Source organism: Mustelus asterias, chromosome 2 (assembly GCF_964213995.1).
Source record: "Mustelus asterias chromosome 2, sMusAst1.hap1.1, whole genome shotgun sequence".
NCBI classification, from domain to species: domain Eukaryota; kingdom Metazoa; phylum Chordata; class Chondrichthyes; order Carcharhiniformes; family Triakidae; genus Mustelus; species Mustelus asterias.
Genome location: NC_135802.1, coordinates 39538316 through 39564628, shown reverse-complemented (window position 1 = coordinate 39564628; position 26313 = coordinate 39538316). Strand labels below are relative to the sequence as shown.

Genomic DNA, 26313 nt, shown 5'->3' with positions numbered 1-26313 from the left:
GTCTACTGATCTTTTTAGTCAAAACATTTATTTGCTGTTCCCCCACTTGCTGCCTTCCCACAGGCACACAATCTTTTTCCAGGGATACAACAATAAACAAAGCAATAGACTCGGTTTTGATTCTGGGTTTTCTGGACAATTATTGGTAAACTATTATTATAGTTATCAGGCCATTCGGGTTTTTAGAGGGTGTTTTGTCATATCTGCAATTCTGTTTTTGTGAATTTCTTTTGCTTAAAAACATTTAGTGCTGTCAAAACGTGTCGACCTTTTCTGTTACAAGTCCAATTTTATAACAATTTTATAACAGTCCACATTTATAACAGAAACTTCCGATTTAAAGTTGTCTTGTAGCAACTGGATCAGCTTGCTGCAATGCTATTACTGGAAGTGGTGGGGTGAGGGGGTGCAGGGTTGTCGATGTAACATGACAAGTTTTCATAGGCAGTTTTCATTATAAATGCAGACAAAGAAATTTGTCATTGGTATTATAAAAATAAGAGAAAAATGTATTTTAAAATGGGGACTGATTAAGACCTGCACACCCTATGATTTGCACTTTCTAACGCTATTTCACCTCAAGACAAATTTAGTCTCGACTTCATGTCAAACAAATTATTAAATTTATATTGTTTTAAAAAGTACATAAGAGGACACATATTGTTAAAAACTACTGAAGGTTAGTCAGCACTCAAGGATTTTGCTAAGTATACATAGCCTATATGTAGATCTTGCATAAAGCAGAGTAAGCAAAGATCGAAAGGACAAAGTATATTCTTCATTCCAAAGCGTGTAAGAAAGGTTATTTTAAATTTATCACGTGTTGATAATTGAACCACAGAATCCCGACATTGCACAAAGAGGCCATCGGCCCATTGAGTCTACACCAATTTTCCCGAAAAAGTATTCCACCCAGGCCCTCCCCTCCGTGACCTCATGAATTTACCATGGTTAATCCACCTAACCTACACAACTTTGGACATGAATGGATAATTTAATGCAGCCAATCCACTGAACCTGCTCATCTCTGTTTGGACTGTGGGAGGAAAGCGGAGCACCCAGAGGAAACCCACAAAGACGGTGAGAACGTGCACATCTTTTGAAAAGAACCATCAACTAACATGCAGAACATTGGTCAGTCTGCTGCATGTGAATGCTCACAATTGGAGTTAAAAATCAGTTCATTTTTATGCAGACTTATTTATATTAATTTTAAGAAGTATTACCAAATTAGCATTTCAGCCTACGAAGTTACATATTCCCTAAACAAAAGCATGGGAAACAATTTCTCCATGGCAAAATCTCAACCAATCAGAGCTGGCTGGCCAACCAATTTTCTCATGCAGAAGATATTTTGCTTCCTTTGAAATTTGTTATTTTGGCATCAGTCCTGATGAGTGCAAGACAAAATCTTTATCAGCACGTCTCTTGTTTCTGGCAATGTAAAATTGCCATAGTCCCAGAGGACCATAGGCTGCTCTCTCCTTTTAAGTTGAGTAAGGAGTCTAACAACACCAGGTTAAAGTCCAACAGGTTTATTTGGTAGCAAACGCCACTAGCTTTTGGAGCGCTGCTCCTTCGTCAGGTGAGTGGGAGATCTGCTCATAAACAGCAAACAGGGCATATAAAGACACAAACTCAATTTACAAAATAATGAATAATGATTGGAATGCGAGTCTTTACAGCTAATCAAGTCTTAAAGGTACAGACAATGTGAGTGGAGAGAGCATTAGCACAGGTTAAAGAGATGTGTATTGTCTCCAGATAGGACAGCCAGTGAGACTTTGCAAGTCCAGGCAAGTTGTGGGGGTTTCAGATAGTGTGACATGAACCCAAGATCCTGGATCTTGTGGGGGTTACACTATCTGTGACCCCCACAACTTGCCTGGACTTGCAAAGTCTCACTGGCTGTCCTGTCTGGAGACAATACACATCTCTTTAACCTGTGCTAATGCTCTCTCCACTCACATTGTCTGTACCTTTAAGACTTGATTAGCTGTAAAGACTCGCATTCCAATCATTATTCATTATTCTGTAAATTGAGTTTGTGTCTTTATATGCCCCGTTTGCTGTTTATGAGCAGATCTCCCACTCACCTGACGAAGGAGCAGCGCTCTGAAAGCTCATGGCGTTTGCTACCAAATAAACCTGTTGGACTTTAACCTGGTGTTGTTAGACTCCTTACTGTGTTTACCCCAGTCCAACACCAGCATCTCCACATCCTGGCTCTTCTTTTAACCCAATGATCACCACACCTCAGATGAAGGACAAGATTAAGGGGGCAAACCTTCATGAATAACCTCAGCTGGTACAGGAGTTGAACCTGTTGGCATTGCCCTGCATTACAAACCAGCTGTTCAGCCAACTGAGCTAATCAATTACCTTTTTTTAATCAACTTCTGTACTACCAAGCAACTGGTTCCAAAAGTTTTTTGGAAACTTTTACAATAAGGAGAACTGAAACTAGTGTGTTACAATTTGCTTTAAATGGCTGACTATCTTCCACTGTTCAGCAAAGTAACTGTAATTGAGATTCTAACATTAACCATAGGAAAATTCTTGGAATCCAGAATCAGAAGACACCAAGAGACAGAATGAGAAAAAAAATTAGTAAGCATTCAGAAATGTTTAATCAAATGTTTACCATTAATCAAAACAGCAGGCATGAACTTGTTAAAAATAGATGTTTCCGACGAACTTAACAGTTTTTTTTAAAGTAACCAGTCAAAATGAGAAAGGTTCATTCATCAGGTACCTGGATTCTCAGAATAGTTAATAATCATCTTGTGAGACTTCTTGTCAAGAAGGAACGTAGTATCATGGATAGAAAAGGTAGTTATACAGAACAGAGTTAGGATAAATGGCTGTTGCTGGGATTAGACAAGGGTTGGTAGATATGTAATGTATCAATATGACATTAATTGTTGCTCTCGATGTAGATGCCTTTGACAGCTTTATGTTGAATTTTGCTTATAAGAACATAAGAAATAGGAGCAGGAGTAGGCCATCTAGCCCCTCGAGCCTGCCCCGCCATTCAATAAGATCATGGCTGATCTGAAGTGGATCAGTTCCACTTACCCGCCTGATCCCTACAACCCCTAATTCCCTTACCGATCAGGAATCCATCTATCCGTGATTTAAACATATTCAACAAGGTAGCCTCCACCACTTCAGTGGGCAGAGAATTCCAGAGATTCACCACCCTCTGAGAGAAGTTCCTCCTCAACTCTGTCCTAAACTGACCCCCCTTTATTTTGAGGCTGTGCCCTCTAGTTCTAGCTTCCTTTCTAAGTGCAAAGAATCTCTCCACCTCTACCCTAACCAGCCCCTTCATTATCTTATAGGTCTCTATAAGATTCCCCCCTCAGCCTTCTAAATTCCAACGAGTACAAACCCAATCTGCTCAGTCTCTCCTCATAATCAACACCCCTCATCTCTGGTATCAACCTGGTGAACCTTCTCTGCACTCCCTCCAAGGCCAATATATCCTTCCGCAAATAAGGGGACCAATACTGCACACAGTATTCCAGCTGTGGCCTCACCAATGCCCTGTACAGATGCAGCAAGACAAGACATCTCTGCTTTTATATTCTATCCCCCTTGCGATATAGGCCAACATCCCATTTGCCTTCTTGATCACCTGTTGCACCTGCAGACTGGGTTTTTGCGTCTCATGCACAAGGACCCCCAGGTCCCTTTGCACAGTAGCATGTTGTAATTTTTTTCCATTTAGATAATAATCCAATTTGCTATTATTTCTTCCAAAGAGAATAACCTCGCATTTGTCAACATTATACTCCATCTGCCAGATCCTCGCCCACTCACTCAGCCTGTCCAAATCTCTCTGCAGACCTTCTACGCCCTCCACACGATTCACTTTTCCACTTATCTTTGTGTCGTCTGCACACTTTGTTACCCTGAGTTATATTAAAGGGACTGAGGCAAACAGGAAGGGGAACATTGACAAGTGGTGGAAAGAACAAACAACTGACAAGTGTAATTTCATTTTGAGAAATGTGAGACCATGACTTTTTGATGACTGAACAAGGAATGAAAGGATGAAATACATGGAATGATGGTAAAGACTGTTGGATGAATAGTGAAAACTAAAAATTAAAATACACCGATCCCTGAAAGTCCAAATGCAGTTAGATAAAAGTCGTAAAAAAACTAGCAATGTGTGTTTTCTGAACAGAAGCATAGGTTACTGGAGCAAAGAGCATATAATAAATCTGTACATGGCAATGATGAGGCCATAGTTGTAATGCTTCAGTGTTTTGAGTTGCCACATTATAGAATGTGCATTAAAGCAGATTCACTGGGATGATTCACCAGAATGATAAAGCATAGTTATGAGAAGGAACTTGCAATACTGGTACCATTTCCAGAACAGGATTTGTGTTAATACAAACGTTCTTCCTTAAAGTAATGATTTTTTTTCTCCATTTATCCTCAAAACCAATTTCATTTGGTTCGGCAATCAGCGATGATAAATTTCAAGTGGTGGAAAGAGCAAGGATACAGGTTAGAAATACTTCTTTGTGCTGTTGTGTGCTGGAGCATAAAATACTTTGTTACAGGCAGAGTTTAAAACAGAAAGAAATACTGAGTTACGAAGAGAACGTGTGGCAGTGCGAGTAGTTTTGTATTCTGCCAATGAAGAGCTGGTGTTCATTTGTTACACTAGAAACTTCTATAATTCTATCTACAATTCTACTATACTCCACCCGAACAATGCAATTCCAGCAAGGTATTTAACAACTAAAATCGGCTGCAGTGACACATTAGACAATCAAGCTGGCAGTTATGTAATATGCAAAGTGTATTAAACTTCATAGGCATAGAAACATGAAATTGAATCAAGAAACATTCAATCATATCATACTGCACAAAAGGTTCAAGTACTAAGAATCATCAATTTTATTTTGTTTCCTTTTTAAGGATGGATCTTCTTCCTCTAATACTATTATATCAATTAGACGGGTAAGATCATGTTCTCCTCTCAAGAGTACTTCCAGGTAAAATTCCATGACGAGCAGCCAGCCATCAAACATCTGTATGTATTGACAACATAAGTGTGTGTTTGGACCTCATTCACAAAAAGGATGGAGCATACAGAATCCAGCAAAATTTACTTAATTAGCTTATCTTCTCTTTCAGTAATCCACACTGATCCTTGCTCAAACATAACTCTGCTGTACATGAAACAAATCTCTTGGCACGTACATCCATATTTATTTTTGATCAGACACATGGTCTCATTTTAAAGTTTTCCCATCTGGAAAAACCTGGGATCATAGCAAGGGACAACTGACAAGCTTCAAAATCTAAAATAGTCTATTTTATACCCTTGGTTCAACATTTCAGCATCCGGGTGTGTTTTATTCTTGCAGCTTTCCAACAATATTCTTGTAAATTTGATTTGATATATAAAAGTAGGCTGACAAGAATATTAAATAGGATCCACATCATAAAGCCTGAGATTATTTCTCTTAAAGGCAGAGCAATGAGTGAAACTGTGTGCCATACGTTGCAAAATACAGAAAATGGCAATTTGCATATTATTGTCCTTTAACTTTCCATTTCAGTATGTTTTTCAGCAGAAACCCAGTGAACAAAAAGAGAATTCACTGCTTCTATTCATTACAGTTCAAAGTCAAATACACTTAATTATTAATGTATAAAATGGTAATTACAGGATACAAAAATATCAAACCATACATCTCATATGTATATACCTTAATAATCTTCTATATCTTCAACACAAAGAAAAAATAGTAATAGCTAAAGCAGTTTAGCATTATCTAAATATATTTCTAATTATTACATGACAAATGTATTTGAGTACAGAACTGATACCAAATACAAATACCTTCAAATTCCTCTGTGAAGCAGAAAAGAATTCAAAAAGTACAAAATTAAAATGGCTGGAAGTAAAATTATTAAAATGACTGTAATTTTGTTTTAAATAGGCAGCAAAAATTAACCTACCACTCTCAAGAGTTTCCTCATCTTAGAGCAGCCAACAAAAAGGGAGGGGAGGAAAAAAAGAGGTTTTGCCTTTTTATAACTATCAGCAAGATGAAAGCACACTAATTCTGGTTTCACTTTGGTACACACCTCCACATGCAAAATGATTGAGGGCTACATTGCATCTAAACGGAATCCGACATTGCTGAATTATTTATTTTTAAAACAGATTTGAAGTTTCATAAAATGTAAGAAAAACTTTTAATAATTTATATTCAATATATTTATAAATCAAATCATAAACTTACAGATTGAAATATGCTTTGGAATGCAATCCACTTTTATCTTCAAGTCTATTACTGAGCCAGCCAAGCTATTTTCAATGAGATGCTATCATTTTAAAACCTCCAGGCACTAGTTTTATTACACAAAAGAATAAATGTTTCCCATACAAAGTAAAAGCTTAGTGTTAAGATAACTATCTCTAATTTCCCAACTGAATATTGGGATAGGGTTTCCGCTCATTCACGCTAATAGTATCATTGCAATCTGGGCTTTTCTTTCTTTATTCTTTCATGAAATCTGGGCCTCACTGACAAAAGCCAGTATTTGTTGCCCATCCCCAAATGCCCTTCAACTGAGTGACTTGCTAGGCTATTTCAGAGGGCAGTTAAGAGTCAACCACATTGGATCTGGAGTCACATGTAGGTCAGAATGGGTAAGGATGGCAGATCTCCTTCCCTCAAGGACATTAGTGAACCACATAGGTTTTTACGACAATCGATGGTGGTTGCATTGACACCGTCACTGAGAACAGCTTTATATTCCAAATGTATTAATTTAATTTAAATTCCACCAGCTGCTGTGATGGGATTTCAGCCCATGTTCCCACGGCATTAGCCTGGGTTTCTGTGTTACTAGTCCAGTGACATTCAATTCTCCCATATTGCTATATTGATAAACCCAAACAAAAAATTGAGGAATACTAAAAAAAAATCTGAAAGTGTTTTCTACGATCTAGTTTAAGATCCAATTCATCGGGATTAAGAGCTGTCCACAATGATGTGCAATCTATCAAATGTGGTTAGGGAAGATTCTTCAAATAGCCATTTGGTAGTACAAAACTTGAGTATTGCTAAAAAAATACATTTTGTTCAAGCTTTTCATCTTGCACTCATCAAGACAATCGAAAAATACTAATGTGAGGGGAAACTACAACTTGATACTGTATGAGAAGTAGGTGCTGAGAGAGTGTATGAGAGTCTACCTCAGTTTACCCTGGAAGGGCAAGGTACCTCAAATATTTGTGCGACAGGTAAAGTTAGCTGTTTCACACTGCTACTATGCAGCAGCAACACAAGTGGTTTCAGCCACTAACAAGCTGTCAAGCCAAAAAGAAGTTCTGTCCATCACACAAATGAGAACGTAGCATGTGACTTTCGGTACCAGTGTGAAGTTAGGTATGGAGGCCATGCACCCCGAAGACTGGTGGATCAATATTGTTGCTTCCTCTGTTCATAACAGGCAAGGTACAGACTATCCCAAACAGCCTGTGCACGTAAAGCTTAAAAAAGTGTCCAACGTTAGATGTGATTCTGTGGTTGGACAACACTTGTCAAATAGTCTTCAATGTGCTAAAAATTACACTGACAACCAATTTAAGGTTGTCAATTGGACTCGCAGTGTGGCACAGTTACATGTACTTTAAATTAAATTCGTTAATACACAGGGCCCTGTTCTTTGCAGACAGAAGGAACACGTACGCACATTTCGCCTGTTTCAGGTAAACATAGAATGAATCGCTGGTTCAATGCCTGTTTTAAATTTCCAACAATGCTTTGCAATTAACTGAGAGTCACCATTAACTGGTGCATTTTTCATGGCAACACCTCCACCAATCAAGGTCGACATGCCAACCAATCAGCACTCATACAGTATAAAGTTGTTGTTTCCCCTGATAATGGTATTCTTGTGATTGTCCTAATTAATTGAAAGGGGTTTAAAAAAAAGAAACAACTATGTTCAATAAATTATGTGGTTCAGGGAAGACTGTGTGCAAATGCATTCCATTGTAAACTTGAACTGTAACCTCAACTGAGATTTCAAGCTTATTTTGGGAACAATTTCTTGAGTGCATCCAAAACAGAAATTCTACTCCATTATCTTGAGACCAATTTTTTTTCTCATCTTCCAGATCTTGTGACTAGATCGATGGAAAATATTGCATCATCTATATTTTGTGGCTTGTTATAATTTTTCCTGTAAACACCACTGTTGCTCTAAACTGCTGTAATTAGATATGTACAATTCTGAAACTCTCAACCCTTACCTTACATTAAGGTGTTGAACTTTATATACTTACTAAAACTCGTATTTCTTTTATTTATTTGCATTTATTCATACATGGGATGTGGGCGTTGCTGGCTAGGCCACCATTTATTGCCCATCCTTAATTGCCATTCTGAAGGTGGTAGTGAGCTGCCTTCTTGAACCGCTGCAGTCCATGTGGTGTAGGAACACCCACAGTGCTGTGAGGGAGGTAGTTTCAGGATTTTGACCCAGCAACAGTGAAGGAATAGTGATATACTTCAAAGTCAGGACAGTGAGTGACTTGGAGAGGAACTTCCAGATGGCAGTGTATCCATATATCAGCTGCCCTTTTCCTTATAAAAGTTAGTGGTTGTGGGTTTGGAAGGTGCTGTCTGAAGTGTCTTGATGAGTTCCTGCAATGCATCTTGTAGATAGTACACACTGCTGGCCACTGTGTGTGTGGTGGAGGGCGTGAATGTTTGTAGATGGGGTGCCAATGAAACGGGCTGCTTTGCCCTGGATGGTGCCAAGTTTCTTGAATGTTGTTAGAGCACACTTATCCAGGCAAGTGTTAAGTATTCCATCAACTGCTGACCTATGCTTTGCAAATGGTGGATAGGCTTGGGGAGTCAGGAGATGAGTTTTTCACTGGAGGATTCCTAATTTCCGACCTGCTCTTGTAGCCAGTGTTTATATAACCAGTCCTGTTCAGTTTCTGGTCAATGGTAACACCCAGGATATTGATGGTAAGTGATTCAGCGATGGCAATGCCATTGAATGTCAAGGGGTGATGGTCAGATTCTCTCTTGTTGTAGATAGACACTGTCTGGCACTTGTGTGGCACGAATGTTACTTACCACTTGTCAGGCCAAGCATGGATATTTTCCAGATCTTGCTGCATTTGGACTTGGACTACTTCAATACCAATGGAGTTGCAAATGGTGCTGGACATTTCTGACCTTATGATGGAAGGGAGGTAATTGATGAAGCAGCTGAAGATGGTTGGGCCTAGGACACTACCTGAGCAATTCCTGCAGTGATGCCTGGAACCAAGATGGTTGACCACGAACATCCACAACATTTATGCTGGGTTTGACTTCAACTAGTGGAGAGTTTCCTCCTTGATTTCCATTGGCTCCAGTTTTGCTCAGGCTTCTTGATGCCACATTCAGTCAAATGCTGCATTGATATCAAGGGCAGTTACTTTCTGCTCATCTCTGGAGTTTTACTCTTTGGTCCCTGTTTGAACTAAGGTATAATGAGGTCAGGGACTGAGTGGTCCTGGCAGAACTCAAACTAAGCATCAGTGAGTAGGTTATTGCTAAGCAAATGCGCTTGATAGCACTACTAATGACCCCTTCCATCACTTTACTGATGATAGAGAGTAGACTGATGTGACCACAATTGGCCAACTTGTCCTGCTTTTTGTGTACAGCACATACCAGAACAGTTTTCCACTGGTTGATGCCAGTGTTGTAGCTGTACTGGGACAACTTAGCTAGGGGCGTGGCAAGTTCTGGAACTCTATTTTGGAGCTAGAATATTTTCAGGCCTTTGCAATATCCAATGCCTTCAGCTGTTTCTTGATTTCATGTAGAGTGAATCGAACTGGCTGAAGACTGGCATCTGTGATGCTGGGGACTTGGTGTTTGACTTGACCCCGTGAGACTTCACGGTATCCAAAGTCTCCCTCCCGACTATATACCACTGTGGCGTCACCTCTGTTAACGTCTTGGATTTGTTGTCCCATGGGACAGGACATTATTTGTAATGTATAATCTTGTGAGTAGTCTGTCAGACAGCTCTATAAAAAAGCCAATGGACTTTTTGGTTGGGGCCAGGTGGTCCATCCAGCTTTAGACTTTTTGATTATTTCATACAACTGAGTGGCTAGCTAGACCATTTCAGAGGGTATTTAAGAGTCCACCACATTGCTGTGAGTCTGGAGTTACAGGCAGGTGAGGTCAGGTAATGCCTAAAGGGCATGAGTGAACCAGATTTTTTTAAATGATAATCGGCATGGTCATCATTGGACGTTTAACTCCAGATATTTATTGAATTCAAATTTCACCACCTGTTGTAGGATTTGAACCCGGATCTCCAGTGCATTACTCTGGGTCTCTGAATTACTAGTCGAGTGACAATACCACTACGCCACTACCTTTCCAAATGCAAATTAATTAGATAAACTGATGAAGACAAATGTCTGCAAGAAAACTGCCACGACAGACAAAGTGCATTACTGCAAAATGAAAAATTGCTTACAAATACATGGTTTAGATTATTTTTAAACTTTTAGCCTTTTCAAAATTGGTACCATCAACAATGCATTCTTTCTTTTGTCTCTGTTCAAGTTCAAATGCATCTGAATGTGGTACCCCAATTGAGAGACAAAACTTGCCGGTTAAACTAGGTTACATCTTGTTCAAATGAACAACATTTGGATGCAGTTATAAACTTCCTCCTGTTCATGTGGTCTCAATTCCACAAATCAAAAGTTGAATCAAATGAAAAAAAAATACTTAAAGCTATCCAAGATGTAGAGAACCTTGCAATGTCAGTCTACAATTCATGCCTAGTGCTATAATAATAGCCAAAGATGTCTGGTGCAGCCAAAGGTACAGAGAGCTGTTTTTAATTCATTCATACAAAATGCATACTTCAGAACATGGCAACCCAGCTGCTGAAACAAAAAACTTAAGGGAGCACATCATTTGGTATGAAGGTGCCCAATTTTTCCAAGTCACGCAAGAATACCTTGAACAATGATCGAGAAATCCAGTTTGTTTCTGTAGGTGTTAAGACTGAAATTCCTAAGTGCTTGAAAACTGGCAAAATGCTATTAGTTAAATTCAATGAAAATTAGACAATAAACACAAGGAGATTTGGAATACATTAGAAATCAGCATGGGAGAGGATGATAAAAATACATTAAAGTCTGCTCTAAGGCCTGCATGTGAAGAAATAGCCCAAAAGTTCTGCTTGATTGAGTACATAAATCCCAACTGTATGAGCCTCAGTTCTGTCCACCAGTTAATAAAACTTTGACTCAGATGAGTGCGAGGTGGAGTGGGTGATGGGGATGGGTGGTAAGGACGGAGAGAAATAAAAACAGAAACACTGGAAATACTCAGCCCGTTCGGCAACATCTGTGGTGAATGATCAGAGTGAATGTTTCGGGTCAAGAACCTTGTAGTAGGCTTTTGGCCTGACAGGTTATGCTATATTTTCGCTCCAGGGACGGGTAGCTTGAGTCAGAAATTTTCCACCAGGGCACAAATTGCCTGAGGAGAAAGTGTCTCAAATAGAGCTGTTTTCACTTTGGGGCCAACACATGCTCCCACCACGCCAATGATCCCACATAGCCTCCATGCCAACTCACCCCCCCATCTACCCTTTTGGTCCTCCACCCTCCATGCCAACTCAACCAGTTACGACCATGGGCAGATATCATGGGACATGCTTAGATGAAATAAGATAAAGATCTAAATATCTGTTGCCGCTTTCAATATAAGAAGCCAATATTGCTCCTCATAAAAGCCCATTCAAAACTTGAAATGCCCCCAAGTACTTGATCCCTTATCAAAACTACCAGGTTTGTATTCAGAAGCCCACAACAAAAACAGCTAATACTTTGATAATTTATTTGAACTGTTCATCAAACTGAACTGGGATAATTGTAGATCGTGTAAAGGAACCAACCATTAATAATGACATAATGATAGACCTTCGTAAAAGTAATGTCAGCAAACAGATATTGTAACAGCTCGAACAGATGTCATTCAACTCTCAGACACAGGCAGACTTGTTTTTTAAGAGTTAAGAATAAAACCCGACAGCTTAGCAGTTCTGCATACCTTATCCACCCTTCATGTACATTTATGTCTTCTCCATAAATTCATGATTCCCACACTGTAGGGTAAGGGCCTTGCTGCAACAAAAACAGGGTCAGTTTGAACTGGGCCCTGCTGAGTTTGGGTTTGTGAGCACCATTGCCTCACCTCCTTTCCACTAACAGTGAAAATGGAATCTGTCTGAAATAAGGCTGGGAGTTCTGGATTTGGGTCTTGTTGCCATTTTTAAATAGTCCATGGAGTCGCCACGACTTCATGAAAAGACAGCCTGATAAATCTGTTTCTTTCTCCACTGACGCTGCCTGACCTGCTGAGTACTATTATCATTTTCTGTTTTTATTTCAAATTTCCAACATCTGCAATAGGTGCTTTGGAAGAGGATAAATAAACAGGACTAATTCACTGGATGGAAACAACCACAGTTTCTTTACATATGCATGAGAGTAACAAAGAATCATTTTCCATAAATACAGTCTACTGACTTACATGATCGTCTATTGGAATTCCTTTGTGGATGAACAAAAGCTACAGGTCTTCGGAGTGCAAATCTCCTGTAAGAAGCCAATTACAAAAACTTAGCATTGGACCCGTGTTTGATTGGAGCACAAAAAAAACTTAACAAATATTACAGCATCATATTATTCTAGTAGAATATTGCAAAGCAACACAACGCATGTGATTTTACTGAAGACAAAACAAATCCTTAAGCTTCCAAATTTTAGTTAGTGGAGCCAAAAAACTGTTAAATATCAGCTCTGTATTGCACATCAAACTATTTTCCATTGTCTTATTCCAAAACTGGAATGCCACTGATGGTATCATTTACTGTCAACTACTTCAACTAGATATGAGGAAATCCAAACTATTTTGGCATTGAGCTTACTACTTATATACTCTACACAAACATTCTGCTTTCATATTACTATAGTCAGAAAACAAAGGCTTCTAAGATATCTCCTTCCAACGTGTATTTTTAGCACCAAAGTATGTTCATGAAGTTTGTTATATTATTGCAACTGTTGTAAGGCTGTGTACTTGGTGGTTACCTCTCTTGGAACTGCTTTGAAGGGATTAGTCCTGCTCTCAGATTGGCATCACACTCGCGTTTGGCTTGCCACCAAGTTGCATCATCCTGGCTGACGATCTGAAGGATATCTCCCTTCTTGAAAGAAAGCCCAGCTTCTTTACATGGAATTGCTTTATCCTCATTAGGGTCATATTCAAATAAAGTCCTAACAAACATCTGGCAAAAAAAAGGTCATGTTTATTCTTGTTTATATATGACATAGCTATAACACCTTGAACACAAGAACTTGCATCCGCTAATGTTGTGGTACATGACAAAATTAAATGAAGCAGCTCATTCGAAGAATTTGGGGAGACAGGAAAAGATTATTTCACCGAATTCCCAATACCATATGAATCACAAACAGTAATCAAGTTTCAAATTGTGAAACTATTAGGCAAACAAAAAATGTACATAGCTTAGCAAAATTAACAACCATATGAACTGCAGGGGTTCAAGAAAGCAGCTTACCACCACCCTTCTTGGGGGTAAATAGCGATCAGCAATAATTGTTGGCCTTTTTCACCACATAAACCTAGCAAAAAATCAGCAAAGGAAATGTTGCTCAAAAGTACAAAGGTAAAAACTTACCTAATTATTTGGAAAGTCAAAATCCCTTTTACACACACAAGAAACTACAACTACAAATGCAATAGCTATAGCTGATGCTCTTAATTCAGAAAGCCAATTATCACTTTAAAAGAATAGGTAACATTGTTCACTACCATAATATTTGTGATCATTGTACTTCGCCAATGGTTAATGCGGTCAGGACAGAAGCGAATTAGCACTTGTCCTTCAACATGTAGCACCAACCTAACTTTCTAGTTAATTTATCAAATGCTGTATCCTTCTAGGCTCCCAAAACTTGTAAACATCATCCAACTATGGCTACATTCCAATTCAAGATTATACTGACATGTGCCAAACAATTTATAAACAGCGGCCCACAATCAATCATATTGGCATTCAAGCATATGATGGTGAGACAGTTAAGTGCCTTTCCTGCACATGTTCAATAGAGATCATTGGAAACAGGAGCAAGTTTTTGCGAACAAGCAGCTTTCCCTAATCATAAGAGTCCCAAATTTGTTTTTCATCAAAAATGTTGTCACATTTTTATGTTGTCATATGTTGTCACTGAGTTTTATTTTTAGTTGATTTATTAATGCCACAAATAGGCTTACATTAACACTGCAATGAAGTTACTGTGAAAATCCCCCGAGTCGCCACACTCGGGTGCTTATTTGGGTAGACTGAGGGAGAATTTAGCATGGCCAATGCACCTAACAGTCTTTCGGACTGTGGGAGGAAATGGGGACACCGGAGGAAATCCACGCAAACATGGGGAGAACGTGCAAACTCTGCGCAGACAGTGACCCAGGCCAGGAATCGAATCCAAGTCCCTGGCGCTGTGAGGCAGCAATGCTAACCACTGTGCCACCATGCGCCAGTTAGGATTCATGTTATTAAAAGTAACAATATTTTAAATGCCGTTGAAACAGCTCCCATTATTTTATGATAAGCTTAGTCAATGAATTTGTGAGGATAGATGCCAGGTTCTTTCTCCAGTCTGTGTTTGAGTTATCAACTGCTGTGCTTCAACAAGTCCAGAACAACTGCATCAATACTCATCATGTTGGACAGGTACATCAACTACAGCAACCTCTCATGATCACTTTCTACCTGGAAGCACACGTGTGAAAGTCAGTAAGGGAAGGAATGGAATGGACTCCTTTGTAATCTTCCTCTAACCAAATAACCTTCCCATATTCACTAAAGTAACGAATGGCCTTCCCGCCAACATAAGGTCAGAAGTGGGAATGCTCACTGATGATTACACTATGTTCAGCACCATTCACAACTCCTCGGATAATGAAGCAGTGCACGTCCACATGCAACAAGACCGAACAAGATTTAGGCTCGAGCTGGTAAGTTACAAGTAATATCTGCGCCATTCAAGTGTCAGGCAATGACCATCCAGACAAGAGAGAATATAATCATCTCCCTTTGACACCAGCATTACCATCACTGAATTCCCACAATCAACATCCTGGGGGTCACGATTGACCAAATGCTTAACTGGGTCAGCCATACAAATTCTGTAGCTACAAGAGCAGATCAGAAGCTGGAATTTTGGGGCAAATGATCCACCTCCCAAAGATTGTCCACCATCAACAAGGGACAAGATGGTGCATGTTGGAATAGTCCCCATCTCCAACAACAGTGAAGAAGCTTAATACTATCCAGGACAAAGGATCGGCACCACACCCATCACTTTGAACAATCACTCCCTTCACCACTGGTGCACAGTGATAGTAGTGTGCATCATCTTGGAGATGCACTGTAGCAACTCACCAAGGTGCCTTCAACAGCATCTTCCAAACCAACAACCTCTACCATCTAGAAAAACGTGGCAGCATGCGAACACAGCCATCTGCATGTTTCCTTTCCTTTTGACTTGAAATTGTATCATTCTTTCACTCTTACTGGATCAAAATCCTGCAACTCCTTTCCGAACAGCATTGTGGGTGCAGCTCCACCACATTGACTGCAGCTTTTGAGAAGGCAGTTGGTACACGACCACCTTCTCAAAGGTCGTTGGGATGGAAAATAAATATAGCCTTGCCAGCGAAAAAAAGTCTAACATTTAACTTGAGTAAGCTGCTGACTACTTCATCAAAGGATGAGAGAAGCAGGCAAAGAATGGAAAGAACCACGTCTCCCCCTACCGCACCTTAAAATCAGTAAATTACAGAGGAGCTTAATAACAGAACCCTTGAAGAATGATCATTGAACCTAAAAGAGCCACAGGACAAAATGTAGAATGACCTTTTCAATATTTATTTCTATACAAAAACAGACAAAACATTTAACTGGCCATTAAGCTACTGTTTCTGAAGCCTTCTGTTTGGTTATGTTTGTTGACAACAAGACAATTTGCCTTCACTCCAGCTCAATGGGTACTGAGATGGCTGATAAGTTGAACATGCAATCGGCATATTCTGCCACATACAATCGGCATATTCTGCCACATACAGGTGGTGCTTGAAGGGTCAGGTAGTTAAGTTGTTGAGAGGTTTGTGCGCTTTCTCTGATGCTTTGACTTGGTTTTCTGGACATTCAGTGAAAGGCCCGTTTTCTCATATGTTTCAGAGGGGTCACAATACGGACCTGGAACTCAGTTTCTGAGTGAGTGGACACACTAGAGCCAAACGCATACTGAAGTTGGAAGGCTTTTGGTTTTGGATTGAACAGTTTCCTGTCTGTTCTGTAAATTATTTCCACTATGTAACAATCATTAAACTTCAAAAGAAAATTAAGTGGCTGCTACATTCTTAGACATATCCTGGGGATGCGAAAGGGGTTAGATAAAGGCAAGTTCTTTCTTTGCCTGGAGAGACAACTTAATCCGGAGCCAGTAAAGTCAAACACAAAAGAAATAAAGGGAAACTAGAAACTAGATACACTTTCTAGTCTGACAATCCTGTTTAGCATGTTGCACACCCATATTTTTAAAATCTGGTTGCCTCTTATTTATCAATACAACAAAATGCAAATTCAGCTTCAGTCAGTAAATACTTCTGATTTCAAATCATAAAGTGCAGTTAATCTTCATGATGCCAAACAAAATCAGATATTTCCATGTTACTACATTTTCTGCAGTCATCATAGGTTCCATCTTCAGCATATGTTTTCACAGCAAGTCTTGAAACTGCCTACTTGAGGTACAATATAATTGCAAACAAGCTTGGATGCGTAGATTGGAGGTACCCACTGCTCATGCATGAAGTCCAAAGATGTGCAGGTTCGGTGGATTGGCCATGGTAAATGCACGGAGCTACAGGGGATAGGGATAGGAAGGGGGTGGTGTGCCTGGATAAGATGCGCTTTCGGAGAGTTGGTGCAGACTCGATGGGCCAAATGGTCTCCTTCTGCACTCTAGAGATTATAGCTGCTGGCAGTCTTTTCACCACCTTTACAGTAAGTATCAGGTAGGCCTTAGCCTCTGGACTGTCTGGATGAGATATGATTAAATACATAGTGTTAATCATCCTAATTTGAACCCCCTGACTGTCAATGCTTCCAGTTCTCAAGGATCAGGTAAAAATTGATTGGTCTTTGAAGATTGCTGATTGCACTCTAAGTGGCTGTTCTGTTTAATTTTAAACTCAGTCAATAATTAACAAGTAGAGAAACATGAGGTGAAATTATGATAATTATTGCATTAATTGTTAATGAGGAATTTCAGTTTGATCAGCAGATAGGTGCTACATTGAACCAAAACTCCATTTAAAACTCAGGTTACAGAAATGTGGCATTTCCTGAGGAAGAACAGCTTAAATGGTCTAAACAATTATAGAAAGTGAAAAAAACACTTGTATTTTTGATAGCTTTGACAAAGGGTCGTCTGGACTTGAAATGTCAGCTCTTTTCCCTCCTTATAGATGCTGCCAGATCTGCTGAGATTTTCCAGCATTTTCTCTTTTGGTTTCAGATTCCAGCATCTGCAGTAATTTGCTTTTATCCACTTTTATTTTGGATAGCTGAAAAGCTAAATATTACCAAAAAAATGTCACGATGAGCTTTAAAACCAGCCTCTCTGAAGATGACCTAGAATAAAGGAATGCCAAGTCTGAAGACACCAAAATTGTTTATGGTTAAAATTTTCAGATCAATGAGATCCCAGATTCGAGAAGCAGTTTAATTTCATCTTGCTTTAAACGTTAAACATATAATAGCATGGATCTTTCAACCAGTGGCAAAGGAATGGTGCTCACCTCACTAAGAACTGACCACAAAGTTTTGTGGTTCGCTCAGCATAGATTTCCTCTAATTCAGCACATGTTCCAGTGAGGCACTGTCTACGGGGAATCTGTGGTGTCTGAGAGAGACAGCAAAGCTTTTCAATCAGATTGAAGAGTCCTCAGCAAGAACTTGTATTTGTGGAGCGTCACAACATAATAAAACCTCCCAAGGTGATTCACAGGAGCAAAACAAAACAAAATTGGGCATTTAACCACCCTAACGGGTACAGCAAGCCATGCGGAAGGCAAATGGCATGCTAGCTTTTATTGGCAGCGGGCAGCAACAATTTGAAAAGGTCTTGCTGCAGTTGCATCGGATTTGGCAAGATCATACCTGAAGAATTGTGCACATTTTTGGTTTCCATATCTAGGGAATAATATATGTGCCCTGGTGGCACTTTAAGACACTACGTAAAGCCTACTTCCTTAACCAAGTTTTTGGTTTTCTGCCAATATCTCCCGTAATAATTCAACCGAATTCCAGTTTCCCGTCACCAAGCACCCTTTATTGTGTACCAAGAAAGAGACTGCTCCCGCAGCTCATAGCTAGGTAGTGCAAAACGCTGGGAACCAGACTTAAAAGCCCCTGTTGAACACCTCCTATTGGCAAGCCTCCACCTGCTCAATAAGGGAGTTTGTACTCCACGAAGCCCACAGAGATCTTTCGACGATTCCTGTCATAACATCTCCTCTGTGGTTCAGTGTCACACTTTGTTTCATAATGCTCCAGTGAAGCATCTCGGAACTTTTCATATTTATAAAGCCCCATTAACATCAGCTTATTATGTTGAAAGTTGGTACGTGTGAAGGTTCACTATATTAGTTCTCGGGATAAAAGGTTCATCTTGTAAAGAACAGCTGATTAAATTGCGTTTATACACTTTGAAGTTTAGAAGATGAGAGGGATTTCAATAAACACATTCTGAAAGGGTTCAATGGGGAACAGAGTGTGTATCCACTAACTGGAAAGGAAAACTGGAACAAGGTGGGGGCATAGCTTCAGGATAAGTGGGTTAATCATTAAGGATGAGATGAGGAAAAATGTCTTCATTGGTGGGTTGAGTGTCTTTGGAATTGTCTACCCCAGAGGGTTATGGATGCTCTGTCACTGGATATACTTAAGGCTGAGATAGATTTTTCATCTCTCAGGAATCAAAGGACATGGGGAGTCAGCATAAAAGTGGAGTTGAGGTAGAAGATCATTCATGATGGTTATCAAATGGCAGAACAGGCTTAAGATGCCATGTAGTTTACACCTGCTTCTTTTTATGTTCTTATGATTTTATTCGGCAATATTAGGGCAGATGAACAAAAGCCTGATCAAAGAAGTAAGTTTTAAGGAGCATCTTAAAGAAGGAAAGAGAGGCACAAAGGTGATAAGTTTAGGGTGGAAACTCCGGAGTTGAGGATCTTTGAGGTTGAGGGAATAGCCACCAATGTTGGAGTGATTAAAAGCAGGGATGCTCAAGAGGCCAGAAATATAGAAGTTCAGATATGTTGGAAGGTTATGTGGCTAGAGGAAAGAACAGAGATAAAGAGGGGCAAGACCATGCAGCAATTTGAAAACAAGCATGAATTGTTGCTTAACTGGGAGTTAATATAGGTTAGGTAGAGAAATAGGAGGGGCTAAGGATAGAACCTTGGTGGATTCCTCAGATAATAATGCAAGAATGGAAGAGAAGCCTTTGCAAGTGATTCGCTGGCAATGATGAGATAGAACAAATGGAACCAGCTAAGAACAGTCCTACCCAGTTGGAGAGGTGTTGGAGCATGTTAGAGTGATCAACTGTTTCAAAAGTTGCAGACAGGTCAAGGAGGGTAAGGGGGAATAATATTTCTTTGTCACAGCCATACAGGGTGTCATTTTGAATTCAGTAAGATTTGTTTGGTACTGTGGTAAGGGCAGAAACGGACTGGAGAGATTCAAACAGTTTTGGGAAAGAATGCAAATTTGACAGAACATTTTCAAGGACTTTGGAGAGAAAAGCAAACATGGAGACAAAGTGGTAGCTTGCAAGGACAGAAGGGTAAAGGATTGGTTTCTTGAGAAGAGTGATGATCACAGAAGATTTGAAACCAAGAGGAGATAGAAGCTAAAAATGTTAGCTAACCCGAGAGCCAGCAAGGCAATTTTAGTGATCTGTAGTTTAGTGGCAATTATGTCAGGAGAACAGGAAATGTGTCTCATGGACAAAATGAGCTTGGAGAGGGAGGGCATGAAGGAAGGTAGGAGAATAGTGGGATATAGTTCAGGGCTGGCTGGTGGGAATTGGTGACATGAGACTAAATTTGATCCAGTGGGTTAGGAGAAGGGAGGGTAATGTCAGAGGTAGCTGATCAGAGGGTCTCAATTTTGAGGACAATGAAAACCATGAGCTTCTTGCATTTGTTATTGGTGGTGAGGTTGGAAGAACAGGGAAAAAGGAGTTTTAAGAGACGCCTTAAGAAAGTAAGAAATAGCAACAAAAATCAACCATAAGACTAGAAATAGATGATTGCTTCCTCCACCATTCAATATGATCACGGCTAATATTTTGCCTCAACTCCACTCTACCACCATCTCCCATATCCATTGATGCCCTGAGCAATCGAGAATTTACCCATCTCAGTCTTAAACCCAGTCAACCAAAAAGTGACCACGAATGGACACAGCAAAAACTTAAGCTACCTATGTCAATTTATGTAGCAGCAATTAGGTTGTATATATCGGAGTAGTGAATAAAGAATAGCAAGAAAACAGAAGAAAATACAAATTTTGAGGGATAATTCCCATGTTAAGTTAAAGTTGATGGAGTTTGGTGGAGTCAGCTTGGAGCATCGATTAACTTTTGCCCAAACTCAGAGACATGTGTGATGGGTAAATGAGATCCAGAAGCTACTTAAAGGGTGGAGTACCACAGGACACACTTATGGAAGAATTCCAGTTGAATTGGACCTAGGAGGATTGCAGAATTTGTTACACAACAGAGGACGACAGTAAAGTCACCACGCAGTCCAGAAGTGAACAGAGGTCACAGATCATTTTCACAGTAAATGTAAATCTACTTGTGACTAATAAATAAACTTTACTTTAGATGTAAAAGTTAAACTTTTAACAAGAAATTACAAAAGGTTGTGAATATAGCCCAATCCATCACGCAAACCAGCCTCCCATCCATTGACTCTGTCTACACTTCCCGCTGCCTCGGGAAAGCAGCCAGCATAATTAAGGACCCTACGCACCCCGGACATTCTCTCTTCCATCTTCTTCCGTCAGGAAAAAGATACAAAAGTCTGAGGTCACGTACCAACCGATTCAAGAAAAGCTTCTTCCCTGCTGCTGTCAGACTTTTGAATGGACCTACATCGTACTAAGTTGATTTTTCTCAACACCCTAGCTATGACTGTAACACTATATTCTGCACTCTCTCGTTTCCTTCTCTATGAATGGTATGTTTGTCTATATAGCGAGCAAGAAACAATACTTTTCACTGTATGTTAATACACGTGACAATAATAAATCAAATCAAATAATGTTTATTTATTAGTTACAAGTAGGGCTTACATTAACACTGCAATGACTTTACTGTGAAATTCCCCTAGTCGCCACACTTCAGCGGCTGTTCGGGTCAATGCACCTAACCAGCACATCTTTTGAACTGTGGGAGGAAACCGGAGCACCTGGAGGAAACCCCACAGACACGGGAAGAACATGCAAACTCCACACAGACCCAGGGACCCAAGCCGGGAATTGAATCTGGGTCCCTGGCGCTGTGAAGCATCAGTGCTAACCACTGTGCTACCATGCGATCCATTGTTTCAACCAAGGGCAGTATAACGCTGGCCAGGAACTGGACTGCAGCTGAAGCTAACAAGCCAGGAGGACCAGTCCAATCAATCACAGGGTAAGCAGGAGACGGAGTCCCTCAGACCCTCCATCACAGTGGGATAAGGGCTGAAGGTGCTCAAAAATACTTAAAAATATAAGCAACAGAGCAGCAAATCAGAGGCTGAGCAGCTCAGATGCGCATTGTAATCCTATGTAGTCCAGTGCAGAAGCAAAGGCCTGAGGTTCAGAGAAGTGAACAGAATCCAGGAATTTCAAACCAAAATTCAAGAAAGAGCCCAGAACTCACTGAGGAGAGCAGGGGCAGTGACAATTGAAACTAGCAGTTAACTTGAAATTAAGACTAAAATGGACCCACTATTTGAGAAATGTCAACAGTGGAATGGGAAGATTTGGGGACAAAAGGCTATGGCAGCAGTTGGCCAAACAGTGAGGTGCACAATAAGGAGCTCCCTAGGGAGCTGACAGCCCAGCAGCCACCTTGAATCAAGAATTCACTAACTAGGAGAGCAATGACGCAGCTAAGTAGAAAGGTGTCAAAATCAAAAGTATCAAAATATTAAGGTTGCAGGGATTAGGATGACAAGGATGCAACGTTTCTGGTTCGACCTGAGACTGTGGTCATAGAGAGGATGGAACTGGGGGCGATCAACAAATATGGCAAGGCTAAAGACAATTACTTTGGTATCTCCAAAGACGATGTCACTGATGGACATGATCTATGTGACACATAGAAAGGAAGAGCCAAGGATCGATCCTTGGGGGACAACGGTGTGGGAACAGGAAAAGAAGTAATTTTAAGTGATTCGCTGGCTATAGTTAGATAGATAAGAATGGAACCAAAACAGGAAAGAGCTTTAAATGAAACAAACAAATTAAATTGCTGAAAATCTTCCCAGGCACCATATGGTCTAATCAATAGCCCAGTCTTGCATGAATAAGGTTTCTAACATAAACATGTAAAACGATACAATTCAGAACATGCCCATACATTTGCTGATACTTCAGTGCAATACTGAGGAAGTGTCTGAGGTGCCTTTTTCCAGATGAGGTGTTAAGCTAAAGCCCCAAACTCCTAGAGGTTATAAAAGATCCATGACACGACTGATAGAAGAGCAGGGGGAGTTCTCCAAGAGTTGTGATCAATATTTACTCTCAACCAATATCATTAAACAGATGATCTGATTATTTAACTCACTATTGTTTGTGGGACCTTGCTGAATGCAAACTGGCTCTCATGTTTGCCTATGTTGCACCATTTTAAAAGGACTTTGACAGCTGTGAAGTTCTTTGGGTTACCAAGGGTGTGAAAGGTGTTACCTTAATGCAATTCGTCCTTGGCTTGAACAAAATGAATGATGTGGAACAGTGGAAAATCAGGTCAGCACCCCCAAAAATAAAATGATGTTATTTCACCTTCCCCAAATTATATTTTCCCTCGGCATCTGGATGTTATAGACCACACGTCTAATTATGATATTCCATTACAGTAAATTTAATAGTACTTGGACAATATGCCACAGCAGTCATTTCAACATTTCTCAACTAGAGTGATGACTGATAAAAGTGAGAGAACATAGCCATAAACAGAAGTACTGTTTGGAGCAGAAGTCAATTTTTCAGATGCATTTCCTGAGACAAAATAAAGCTGACATAGTTTTTCAATGTTTACTGATTCTAGGCATTCTATAAAACATAATATAACTTTGCCAATTTCACAAAGTTAGGAGCAAAATCTGACGCAAATGCTGGCAAAATTCATAGACTAAACACAATACTGTCCATGTTAATGCATTCCAGGCATTTCCATCGTACAAACATACAACTCATAAACGTTTCAGTCATATTTAATGGAAAGTGAATCCCCTTTTCACCTGCTGTGCAGAAACAGAGAAGCACAAACTGAGTCTTATTTTATGATGTACTGTAGAAACTGTCACTCTCAGTATACAATTATTAAGATAAATATTATGATTTAGAATACCAGTGATTACATTTGCAGGATGTATTTTAAAACATTTTCATGTTTAGTGGACCAAAAGCTACCATTTTTAATGATAAAAAATCACAATGATTTAAGAAAGCAAGCTAAGGTTTACTCGCATTAAAGGTTTTTTAAAGTTAGACATCAGCTCCTACAACTGTTAAAAAAACAACTACTAAGAGCTATAACAGTTAGTGGTCATGTTTGTCAGCAACATAAGTTATTTCACTGGCATCAGAGACCCAAGTATAAGCAAAAGAATTGCTGAGTGTTAAACCTTGTTCTTGATGCTGTCACAAGAATGGTTCAAACCTTTCAACACTGTGCAACTTTATTCTTGATGTATCAGATGATAGTGTTCAAATCAAGAGCAGCTACTTGTTAATTGTTAACAGGCTTGACCAATACCCAAGTTAACAAATTTGAGAGTTCACTATATAACTGCATTTTATTCGAGAAATATGAGTTATTCCAAAATGCCACGACATGACGACCAGCCTAGGCTTGCCATAAAAAGCTTTTGTAAAATATAGTTACATATTTATAAATATAAACAGTACTCAAAGCAATTTATAATAAAATTCATTATTCTTGATAAACAAGAGGTTCCCATCAAATTTATTTTGAACTATTTCACTTTTAAAAAGCATGAGATTATGTTGAGGTGTGACCCCGCCTCCACTACTTGATTTTTATTCTTTTGATAAAATTGGGTCAAAACCTTCTGATTTTATCCATCAGGATAAAATTCAGCATAAGGATGACAGCTCAACCTAACATCTGGGGGCTTGTGCCTGGACAGCACTGTCGGTGCACCTACAACTCAGGGACAGCAGCGGTTCACCACCACCTTCTGAAAGACAACTAGGGATGGGCTATAAATGCTGGTCGAGTCAGCGACACCCACATCCCATAAATGAACAACAAAAATATGTCCATAAATTTGTTAAAGTCATTACTCCAAAGTGGCTGAGTGGTACAACATAGACAAAACTAATTATCTGACCGCAACTGGCCGCATGAATCTAAGGGCCCTATTTTACCATTGCGTCATGCCCGAAAACGTGATAAAGTCGGGTGTGAGGCCATTAACGCAATCTGCGCCCGCGCAGATGGCCACTTTACCAAAACCCGGGAATGACGGTGATCCGCTTCGCGCCTGAAACGGGCGCGACGGCGATTTAAATACATTTGCATGTATTTCAATTGAATTAATGAACTGCTCGTCCAACTTTATCAGCATTTCCCCCTTTACCGCCATGTTCGCCAATCCGGAATCGCACCGAAATGGACCTGCTAAATAAAAGTCTGAATCGGGCGCTTCACCAGTGAGAGTTGGTGAGGAGGTAAGTGCATGGTGTCTGATGGCTCTCCGCTACTCACGGGTGTCCTGTTGTTGCGGCCATTTTCTGTCTCGGGTCGGTGGCGGCTCTGCGAGTGTGTGGGGGTGGGGGAGGGGGCTGTTGCTGTGCACGGTCTCTGATGTTTGTCTTGCAGCAAGGACCCGGTTCTCAGCACTGACCTCGGGTCTTGCAGTGCTGCTGGGTCCTAGCACCTCAGCTCACGTCAGGCTGAAGGATGTGCACAAAGCCCTTGCAGATAGCACTGCTGCTGCCCCCCAACTTTACAGGAGCTGTGATTGTGGGGAACATGTGGCTGGGGGGATTGGGGGACATGGGGGGGGGCTGTGATTGTGTGGAGCATGTGGCTGGGGGATTGGGGGACATGGGGGGGGGGCTGTGATTGTGTGGACCATGTGGCTGGGGGGATTGGGGGGCATGGGGGGCTATGATTGTGTGGAACATGTGGCTGGGGGTATTGGGGGGCTGTGATTGTGGGGAGCATGTGGCTGGGGGGATTGGGGGGCATGGGGGAGGCTGTGATTGTGTGGAGCATGTGGCTGGGGGGATTGGGGGCATGGGGGGGCTGTGATTGTTGATGTGCTTGGGGCAAGCGGCGTTGCATGACTTCCACATTTGTTCATCTCCATCTCCCCCAAACCCCCCCATCCCCCTTTCAGAGTGATGAGATGGCTTTTGCAATGCAACCAATCAATCTTGCTGTTCTTTTGGTTGCTGCTGGAGCTGAGGAGGAATTGCGGGCCCAGGAGGCCCGGGCTGTACCATTTGCAGGACCAGAGGGAGACGACCATCAGAGGCAGGAGGTGGCCGCCATTCACCCAGAGTGGGGACACAGGAGAAGGGGGGAGCAGAGACCCCGGCAGTTCCGTGCACGAGTGTTCTTCGAGGAGGTGTCGGACACCGTATACCGCCGGCGTCTCTGACTCCGAAAGGATGCCGTGCGACACCAATGCAACCTGTTGCAGGACCTGGCACCTCGGGGCAGGGGGACACACCCACTCTCAGTGGCTGTCAGATTGATGACCACTCTGAACATCTATGCGACTGGCGCCTTCCAGAGCCCGAGCAGAGATATCTGTGACATCTCCCAGTCTTCAGTGCACACCTGTGTCAAGCAGATCACTGAAGCCCTGT

General features: G+C 40.7%; 1 protein-coding gene across 5 annotated transcripts in view; it reads right to left on the bottom strand.

Annotated features, from left to right (window-relative positions):
• The window catches only part of mpp7a (MAGUK p55 scaffold protein 7a), a 449393-nt gene that overhangs the window by 100646 nt on the left and 322434 nt on the right, over positions 1-26313 (bottom strand). For all 5 annotated transcript variants that reach the window (XM_078233768.1, XM_078233807.1, XM_078233798.1 and 2 more), the window contains 2 exons: positions 13181-13377; positions 12621-12685 (listed from right to left, as the gene is read on the bottom strand). In XM_078233768.1, the coding sequence (XP_078089894.1) occupies positions 12621-12685; positions 13181-13377 (262 nt within the window). The remainder of the gene's footprint in view (positions 1-12620; positions 12686-13180; positions 13378-26313) is intronic.